The 9,677-nt window shown below is 51.3% G+C and overlaps 2 protein-coding genes across 2 annotated transcripts in view; one reads left to right on the top strand and one right to left on the bottom strand.

The window, feature by feature from the left end:
• The window catches only part of RAD51D (RAD51 paralog D), a 7,748-nt gene extending 7,526 nt beyond the window's left edge, over positions 1–222 (bottom strand). The window contains exon 1 of the mRNA XM_031060668.1: positions 204–222. The gene's annotated coding sequence lies outside the window, so the exon portion shown is untranslated. The remainder of the gene's footprint in view (positions 1–203) is intronic.
• Positions 223–1,685: 1,463 nt separating this feature from the next.
• UNC45B (unc-45 myosin chaperone B) overlaps positions 1,686–9,677 on the top strand; it is a 10,678-nt gene continuing 2,686 nt past the window's right edge. Inside the window, exons 1-16 of the mRNA XM_014308857.2 lie at positions 1,686–2,031; positions 2,156–2,325; positions 2,598–2,634; positions 2,905–3,080; positions 3,637–3,726; positions 4,173–4,340; positions 4,563–4,731; positions 5,003–5,173; positions 6,012–6,183; positions 6,411–6,711; positions 6,882–6,976; positions 7,662–7,803; positions 8,231–8,371; positions 8,559–8,686; positions 9,106–9,172; positions 9,491–9,643. Of these exons, the coding sequence (XP_014164332.1) occupies positions 2,164–2,325; positions 2,598–2,634; positions 2,905–3,080; positions 3,637–3,726; positions 4,173–4,340; positions 4,563–4,731; positions 5,003–5,173; positions 6,012–6,183; positions 6,411–6,711; positions 6,882–6,976; positions 7,662–7,803; positions 8,231–8,371; positions 8,559–8,686; positions 9,106–9,172; positions 9,491–9,643 (2,172 nt within the window). The 5' untranslated portion in view covers positions 1,686–2,031; positions 2,156–2,163. The remainder of the gene's footprint in view (positions 2,032–2,155; positions 2,326–2,597; positions 2,635–2,904; positions 3,081–3,636; positions 3,727–4,172; positions 4,341–4,562; positions 4,732–5,002; positions 5,174–6,011; positions 6,184–6,410; positions 6,712–6,881; positions 6,977–7,661; positions 7,804–8,230; positions 8,372–8,558; positions 8,687–9,105; positions 9,173–9,490; positions 9,644–9,677) is intronic.

Raw genomic sequence — 9,677 nt, 5'->3', positions numbered from 1 at the left:
CCGGCTGTCCCATCCCGCTGGAGTTTCCTTTCCCCGGCCCGGCTCCGGTTCCCCATCCCCGGTCCGGCTGTCCCATCCCGCTGGAGTTTCCTTTCCCCGGCCCGGCTCCGGTTCCCCATCCCCGGTCCGGCTGTCCCATGCCGCTCCGGTTCCCATCCCCAGCCGCTCGCCGGGATCAGCAGAACGCTGCGGTCCCTTCCCACCCAAGCCATGCCGGATCTGTGACACTCTCAGGACTGGCTTTGTTCAGGCTCATCAGCCACTGGAGTCTTTCCTTTCCCCAGCCCACTGGGAAATGAAAGCGCACGAAGGGCTGGGGGGCTTTGCTGCCCTACGGGTGTTGGGAGCCGTGTGTCCCACCCTGGCTGCCTTGGAGGCTTGAATTTCTCCTGAGAAAACTATTTTTGGTGGTATTTGTTATTGTGTTTTTCTTTCCAGCCTGAAGAGGGCTCTCGGTACTCGCTGTGAGCCTGCCCTGCCCTGCACTCTCAGCTCTCGGCTCCCAACACCGTTTGATTTTGTGACTCAGTTTACCTGCAGTGCTGCCGCTTGTGACAATGCCACTTGTGACCCTGTAGTCTGGCTGACGTGAGAAGCCCACGAGTACTGATATTTCAGCCAGCTGAGCTTTGCCCAGTACCTAAAGCCATGTTGGAAGCAGTTTCTGGTGTGTTAATCCAAATGAATGCTGGAAAAGCCGCTGCACTGAGTCTGTCCAAGGCAGGGATGGCATCTAGCACTTTCCACAGCTGTTGTCCTTGTACCTTGGACATATTCTCCAACAGGTATAGATGTGGGAGCTGCTCTTGATGAAGCTGCCTGCAGCTGTGATGTGAAGGGATTTACAAATGGATTTGGAATCACCTCCTGCCCAGAGGAGCAGGCAGTGCTGCTGGTGGTGGGTGAATAAAACAGGAGGCCTGGGCAGGGAAGTTCTGTGCTCATTCTTGCTGTGTAAGAGCCACAAGCCACAACACAGATCACACAATTAAAGACAATTATATTTTTGCTCCTGGCAATGTTTTGGTCAGCTCATGCTCTCCTCAGTCATTTCCCCATCCTGCCAGCCCCTGCTTTGGTTTATAGCTGGGATGCTGGTAGGTACACTGGGGAAGGCAAGGCCTGTGTTTGGGGGGAGATAAATCAAAAAGCAGAATCCCTGATTGTGACTGCTGGGTTGAAAGGCTCACTGCTCTTGGAGCTCAGTGCTGCTCTGTCTCCTGGTGCCACTGAAATTGAGCCACTCATCCCAGTATGTTCCAGTTAGCCCCTGTCAGTGTGTTGCTGAATGATCATGTGTGGGGTGGGTGGCAGCACCAGACTGGGGTGGGATTTCAGTGGGATTTCAGTGGGATGGGCTCCCAAAGGCCCTGCAAGGAGGAGGAGGCAGTGCTGGGTGTCTGTCAGCTTTCCATCCCAGGGAATTCTGGAAGGTGCTGGGCACTGCTGCAGCTGCTGGCCTGGGGCCACTTGTCCCCGAGGCTCAGCTGTCTCATGCTTCCCTAAATAGAAAGGGAAAAGGGTCTGAGCACTGTGACAGGGGTCAGCCATCCCGGCCGTGGGCTTTTTTGGCATGAACCTCCCCCTTCCTGCTCCCCACACCCTCTGCAGCTCTGCAGGCAGAGGGGAGCTGGGATTTGCCCTGCCAGGTGGGGGAGGATTCCCTCTTGCTGCAGAGGGGTGCTGCCTGCCTGCAGCCAGGTGCCCCCCGAGCTGGCCCTGGCTCCCAGCCCTCCCCAGGCGTATAAAGCACGAGGGCACAAGGAGGGGACAGGCTGTGGTGACAGGTGACGCTGACAGGCAGCAGGAGCTGCCAGGTCCTGCCCAAACTTGGAGTGGGAAGTGAGCTCTTTCCTGAGCCACACGGACTCTCAGTAGTGCTGGCAGATTTAATTCCTTTTTTTGTTGCTGTTTTTCTTTTCTATTTTTTTTTAATTGACTCCTAAGGATCTACATTGGTGGGAAAAGCTTCTGAGAAGTCACAGCCTTGAAGAGCAATTAAGATCATCATTTTCAAAACTCTTCGTCCTGGTAAGCTGCTTTTATTAATGTGTGTTAATTACATGTCAGTCTCATGGTGGAGCTCAGCTTGGGGGAGTAGGCAGGCGACGCAGGCAGTTGAAAATGGAACGTAAATTGATGCTTTTCCTTCAAGCTCTCCAGATGGAGGATCCCATTCAGCTGAAAGAGGAGGGCAATAAATATTTTCAGGCCAGTGACTACGAGAAAGCCCTTCAAAGCTACACTCAAGCCATAAAGCTCAACAAGGACAAGGCGCTGCAGGCGGTGCTGTACAGGAACAGGGCAGCCTGTTTCCTCAAAAAGGTGAGAACAGCTCCCCTCACCTGGGCAGTGCTCAAGAGGAGAAGAGCAGGAGGGCAGCCAAGGGCACCCACTGGCTGTGGACAGGGTGGTTTGTCCATTTATTGAATAGGGTGTTTCCAGCTGGTGTGAAATGAAATGTTCTGGGCTCGAGCTGGAGCTTCACTGGGGTGTCCCCCTGGGAAATGGGAACAGAGAGATCCCAATGTCCATCAGCATTGGGGACATGCCCTGCTATTCCATGGCTAACAAATCCCTCCTTTCTGGCTTAACAGGAGGAATATGCCAAGGCAGCCTCAGATGCATCTAGAGGTAAGGAGGGGGCTGTTATGAGGGGAGCTGGATACACTTGCTCAGCCTGCTCTCACATCTGTGGCCTTATTCCTTGATGTCCACTAACACCCAAGTGCTGAGGCCACAAGGGAATTCCTGGAAGTTCAAGTGATGTTCCAATTTGGTGTGCTGGTCCAATCAGTGCTAATCAGGCACTGCTTGATGCTCATAACAAAGCAAATCACAGTTTGCACAGGCCACTTCCAAGCAGCAAGCTCTGATTCCTGGTGTTTTGAATCCCTTTCCCAGCTATTGACATCAATGCTTCAGACATCAAAGCCTTGTACCGGCGCAGCCAAGCCCTGGAGAAACTGGGCAAGTTAGACCAAGCATTCAAAGATGCCCAGAAATGTGCAACCCTCGAACCCCGCAACAAAAACTTTCAGGAGACCCTGAGGAGACTGGGGGCCAACATCCAGGAGAAGGTAAATGCCAGGGGAACAGTGCTGGGTTCATAGACCAGGGGTGGGAAATCCTTGCTCTGGCTTGCATCAATGGATTGTTGGTCATACTGGAAACTCGTGGCAGTATAGGGGGATAAATAGGTTCCATTGACTGGAAGTTCATACTTGGGGTGTGTAAATCTGAGGGTTGGGTTGAATTATTAAATTTAAAAGTGTGGCAGCTCCCTCCTGAGGCTGGCCTGGTTCTGGGTGTCTTGGAAAGGTCTTGGCAAGGGTCTGGACAAGCTTTGGGCTGGGTCTGGCAGTTGCCACATTGCCAGAGTTACCTTTACAGGGGTTCTGTGAGGAAATCCTTGCACCACTACCTCCTATGAAGTCTCAGAAATCAAGGTTTAAGGCTGGCTCTGCCTGTGCCCATGAGATTGGTAATGGATGCTAATTGCTGAGAAATTCTATCTCCTGTTATTCAGCTTAAATTGCCTGTGGTTTGAGGGGAGGGAGTATTCTTGAAGTGAAAAAGGAAAGCTGCTCCTCAATTTTCTCCTCCTTATGCTCTGTGCTCTCCCTCTTGGCACAGCTGCGCATTCAGTTCTCCACAGACTCGAGGGTGCAGAAGATGTTTGAGATCCTGCTGGATGAGAACAGCGACAAAGAAAAGCGAGAAAAGGTGAGAACTGCCCTGGACTTGGCAAAATGGCTGGTTGATGTCAGAGGCTGCTCCAGGGAGCAGAGCCCTGTGTTCCCTTCCCCACCTCCCCTGGATGGAGGATGAGGGAAGGAGCTGGAAGGTGAACTGCACTCAGAGAGACGGAAAATCACCCCTGTGCCAAGGGAAGGTGGCTCAACCTCCCAGAATACCAAAGGTGGGGTCAGCCTGGACTTCTGCTGAGGTCCTGCCACGCTCCAGATGTTCCTTCCAAGCAGTGACCCACTCTTCTTGGGCAGAGCAGAGCTGATCCCTAAATGCACCTGGATCAACTCTCTGGTGGGGTCTGAGCTGATCTGCTGCATCTGTCAGGAGATGGTTCCCACCAGGATCTCCCAGAGCTGCACAGAGATGTTCTGGAGGCTGGGCTGTGCCACTGACTCCTGGTTCTTCTGCCTCCCACCTAGGCTGCAAACAACCTCATAGTCCTGGGGCGGGAGGAAGCAGGTGCTGAGAGGATTTTCCAGAATAATGGGGTCCACTTGCTGCTGCAGCTGATAGAAACCAAAAATCCTGAGCTGATCCTGGCAGCAGTGAGGACACTTTCAGGAATGTGCACAGGACATAAAGCTCGGGTAAGGACAGGGTTCTCGGACCTTCACTGCTTTTGCACCTGGGGAGGGGGAAATTGAAATAGTTTGTGTTGTTTGTGAGCAGTGGGAAAAGATTAAAACTCTGACTTGTACTGAGTCAGGATTCACTGAAGAAAACAATTTCTTTGTCCCAGCTGAGCCTAGAGGACAGAGGGAGGAAAGGCCTTTGCTAACACTGTCCTGCTCTCTCCTTCCTGGGGCCAGGCCACTGCCATTCTCCATTACCTGGGCATCGACAGCATTTGCATGTGGATGTCGGTGGACAATGAAGAAATCTCCCTGGCTGTCTGCAACCTCCTGCAGACCATTACTGACTGCCTGCTGGGCCAGGGGAAGGAGGAGCACCACGGCAAGGAGGAGGCTCTAGTGCTAGGTAACAGCACATCACCTGCTCTTCATTCCCTCTGGGCCCAGCAGGGAGGGCTCTGCTCCTGGAATTCCTCCTTATTCCTTGTTCTTTGCTGAAGTGGGGACTTTACCCTTCAGCTGTACAGGAGGACAACCTGCACACAGCTCTTATCCTCATGGACAGCTTAAATACTTCTGTTCCAGCCACACAATGGCTTTGAATGGTTTTGACTGAGCTCACCTGCTTGCAGAGGTAACTTCTTGTAACTGGCTGCTGCTGTTTTGCTTCTGTGTAGACACCAAGAAGGATTTGAGGATGATCACAATGTGTTTGCTGGATATGCTGGTCAGTAAGAAAGTGTCTGGGCAAGGGCGAGACCGAGCCCTCAACCTCCTCAACAAGAACATACCAAGGAAGGACCTGAAAGACCATGACAACAGCAGGAGCATCTTTGTCATTGACAATGGTGAGTCCTTGTCCTCCATCCTGTTCCAATCTGGGAGATGTGGAGCTGTGTGTTCTTGCCTGAATACCTGTAGAACTGGTCCTTCCTATGAAATAAATCCTCTCTGTCTTTTTTTGGTGCATGCAAGCCCGGAGCAAAGTTAAACTTCTTAGCAGGGAACAGTTCTAAGAGAAAATCAACTGTGTATGAGAACAAGAATTTTTGAGTTTCTGAAGGACTGCCTAATATCTCTGGTTAGTTTCTCCAATGTATTTGCTAATGTTAGGAGGATTTGGCCTGCATAAATTGTCTGCTTTAGACAGGATGAGATGAGCACCTGCTGAGCTTGGTGGACCCATAAATTGATCAATTGTAAAACTGGACGAGGGTGAGGAGAATGTGTGCTGTGTGTTTTTATAGTAATTCCAATGCATGTGTGTTTTACCATTTTGATGGAAGTTATTTAATAATAATTCAGAAAAAAGAGAGTTAAATCATCCAGAATCACTTGAAAGTGGCTGGGTTTTCCTCAGTCAGAGCCTCCAGCCTTGGAGGTCAGTAGGTTTAATGTCTCCTGACAAAAATAACAGATCCAGCCAGGGGCCTAATGCAGTTCTGCTTATCTCACTCTGAGAACTGGAAAAAAGCCTGATGCTGCAAACCTGCAATCTCACCAGCAGAAGCTCCTCCCCAGTAAATATCTGAGTGCCTTTTTTGCTTAAGACTTATGTGATTAGGCTGCAAAATAATTGAAAACCATCCAAACTGACTATTCCACAGCAAGAAAGTAACAAATGGTATCTTGAATTTTGCACAGACCCTCTCCCTTCTGACAGCCATATCACTCTATCGTTTCCAGGCTTAAAAAAGATACTGAAAGTGGTGGGCCAGATTCCTGAGATGCCTGACTGCCTGCCACTGACAGAGAACACCCAGCTGACTGCCTCTGTCCTCCTAAATAAGCTCTACGATGACCTGCGCTGCGACCCGGAGCGGGACAACTACCGGCTGATCTGTGAGGAGTACATCAAGTGAGTCGGGCTGAGCTGGCCCAGAGGGCAGGAGGGTGAGATCAGGCACTTGAAGTCCACTTGGGTTCAAAACTGGGGCTCTGGGAGATTGTGACTTGCTTGGGATCCTGCTGGATCACAGCTTTGCAGGAATTTGGAGTCCCAAATATCCAACGTGATTCAGCAGCGCAGATGAGGGAGGACATCCCCTCCCCACTACTGTACAATACTCCCTCTATCCCATGCAGGAGCAAAATTGACCCACAAGACATGGATAAGACGCTCCATGCTGTCCAGATTGTGTCTGGTGTCCTGCAAGGGCCCTTTGACTTGGGCAACAAGCTGCTTGGCATGAAGGGAGTGATGGAGATGATGGTTGCCCTGTGTGGGTCCGAGAGGGAGATTGACCAGCTGGTGGCTGTGGAAGCTCTCATCCATGCTTCCACCAAGCTGAGCAGAGCCACCTTCATCATCACCAACGGGGTGACACTCCTGAAGGAGATCTACAAGAAGACCAAGAATGAGAAGATCAAAATCCGAGCTCTGGTGGTGAGGATGCAGCCCCACCTCTACTGCCTGCCACGCTCGGCAGCTTAATCCCAGACCTGGGAGAGGAGGGAGGTTCTGGGGATGAGGGATGAGCTTAGGCTGTTTTGGGGCAGCAACACAAGAGAATTAATGAGCCTTTCTCACTGGTACATCCTTTTTGTCCTCTTCAGGGTCTCTGCAAGCTGGGCTCAGCAGGAGGCACGGACTATGGCCTGCGGCAGTTTGCTGAGGGCTCCACTGAGAAGTTAGCCAAGCAGTGCCGAAAGTGAGTGACCTCCCTTCTCCCTTCAGTTATTCCAGTCTTTGCAAAGCACAATATGTTCCTCTCCCATGAGATCCTGCCCACACATTGCCTTCATTTCCTGTGCTGCCTGCCAGCTGACAGTGCTCCCTGAGCCATTGCACTGGGACGTGGAGCTCCTCTGTGCCTGAAGCAGCCATGTGCTCCTCCTGCCTCAATATCCAGAGGAGCCTTCTCCCTCCCTCACTGCCCATGGAACACACCAGACCTGGTGCCTCCCTCTTTGCCAGAGTGGCACAGCCTGATTGATGCTTACTTTGAATATGCACAAGTCCCCCCTGAAGGTGAATTTGCCAGGTCACTCCTCCAGGAGTAACCAAGGAGGTGGGATCAAGTTAGGAAGTGACTGAATGGGTGGTCATTCCTGCAGGCATCTCGTGTTTCGTGTTTCGTGGGATGGAAAAGGCAAAGCAGTGCTGAGTAGCTGTCCTGGTCTGTCATTCCCTGCAGCATTTACATCCCACAAGTTGGGCCATGGGAGGAAGGTCATGTCTCAAGGGGAAGCATCCCCAGTCTGAGGAGCTGCAGCAGAATCTGAGGACATATTTGGGCCCAAATCAGCCTCAATATCTGTTTTTCCTCCCTCTTTTTCCAGATAAGTTAGTTCTGGCTCCCGAGATAGAAATGTGAGTGGTTTTCTCTCTCCCAGGTGGTTATGCAACACCAGCATTGATGCCCGCACCAGGAAGTGGGCTGTGGAAGGGCTCTCCTACCTCACCCTCGATGCAGATGTGAAAGATGACTTTGTTGAAGATGAGCCAGCCCTGAAAGCTATGTTTGAATTAGCCAAGGTCCATCTCCTTTCCTTGTTCCCTCATTCCTCTGGTAGCACCAACTTCTCCCAGCTCTCCAGCCCTACACTGTGCCCCAGTCAGAAGGAGCTGTGACCCCGACTCCTCACCTCTGGTTCAGCAAAACTTCAGTTTTGCCTGTGCTCCAGAGACATCTCAGGGCTGCCACCATCCTTCTCTTTTCCCTGGGCTGAGGGAGGTTGCTCCTTCCTGCACTGCCAGCAACTGCATGAAAGCCAAAGGCACCAAGGTGTTGACAGCACCTGATGATGTCCAACACCTTGTTTGACCATGAAAACTTTCATGGGCTATGAAACTGGGGATAAGAACATTTCCACTGGTGAAAACACCATCCTGGCAGTCCAAAGGGGCCTGTTTCCCTGCTGTGCCCTCCTCACCCTCACACAAGCTTTATTTTCCTCTGCAGGCAAGTGACAAAACAATCTTGTATTCCGTGGCTTCTGCACTGGTGAACTGTACCAACAGCTATGATACCAAGGAGCTGGTCCCAGAGCTGGTGCAGCTGGCAAAATTCTCCAAGCAGCACGTGCCTGAGGAGCATCCAAAGGTGGGTTGTGTCCAGCTGGAGATGCTGTTCAGGAAGACTTTCTTTGGTGTATCCATTGTCACAGACTTCAGGTCTCCTGTCTCCAGACTGAAGCTGTTTGCTCTCCAAGCAGGCTTGGCTGTTGGGTGGCTGGATGGCAGAATGGCAGCTGCTAAGGGCTAATCCTTTCCCAATGTTTCCTCCTCAGGACAAGAAGGATTTTGTGGTGAAGCGGGTGAAGCGGTTGCTGAAGGCTGGAGTTGTCTCTGCCTTGGCCTGCATGGTGAAGGCTGACAGTGCCATTTTGACTGACCAGAGCAAGGAGCTCATAGCCAGGTGCCCTCACTGCAGTTCTGGGAGCTGGGAGTGCTGGGCAGCCCCTGTGCCATGGGGATGGACACCTGGGGTGGGACATTCTGCCTGTGGGGGAGCGTGGGAAGCAAAAATTTAAAACCAAAGGTTTTGTTCACAGGTGTCATAAAAATTCATGTTCTGACCTTCAAACTGCCTAGCTGGAATGCATTTTTGAGTTCTCTGTATTGGTTCTGGCTGGAATAGAGTTCATTTTACAGACCTGAAAACTTCTTAATCTGCCATTTATTGCTTCCTCATAGAGTGCTGTGTGCATGCGGTTAAGCACCTGGAATTTACCTGGTGGCTCTGGCACTCCTGCAAAACCTCAGCCCCATTCCATGAGGTCTGTTGGCTGTTGCTGTCCCCATGGCTGTCTCACTGAGTGTTCTGTGCCCCTGCAGGGTGTTTCTTGCCTTGTGTGAAGACCCCAAGGACCGCGGGACCATTGTCGCTCAAGGTGGTGGGAAGGTGATTACTTTTATGTTCACAGTTCCTGATGTGCTGTTAATGTCTGCTGGCAGCCTGGGGTGTGTCTCCGGTGAGGGACAGTGACAGAAGAGCACAAGTTGTCCCCCCCGAAGGCCATACTGACACTGCAGTCCCATCTCTGCAAGGCTCCAAAGAAGTGATGTTCTTGGAGTGACGGTGTGAGCTTGTGGTGCCTATTTGAGAACAAAAGCAAGACATCACAGAGGGCTATGGGATATTTTTAACTTGGTTTACTCTGTTAAGGCAGTCTTGTAAATCTTCTTAGAACACTGAATGCTTTTTCCTGTGTGTCTCCAGGCCCTGATACCTCTGGCTGTGGAAGGCACAGATGTTGGCAAGATAAAGGCTTCTCATGCTCTGGCAAAAATTGCTGCTATCTCCAATCCAGACATTGCATTCCCAGGGGAGAGGGTAAGCTTAAAAAATAATAAAAATAAAAGCATTGATAATTCCTTTAGCAAATGAATATTGCTAATGCAGGCCT

The sequence above is a fragment of the Geospiza fortis genome, unplaced genomic scaffold, assembly GCF_000277835.1.
Source record: "Geospiza fortis unplaced genomic scaffold, GeoFor_1.0 scaffold425, whole genome shotgun sequence".
Classification (NCBI taxonomy): domain Eukaryota; kingdom Metazoa; phylum Chordata; class Aves; order Passeriformes; family Thraupidae; genus Geospiza; species Geospiza fortis.
This window is presented reverse-complemented; position numbering and strand designations above follow the sequence as displayed.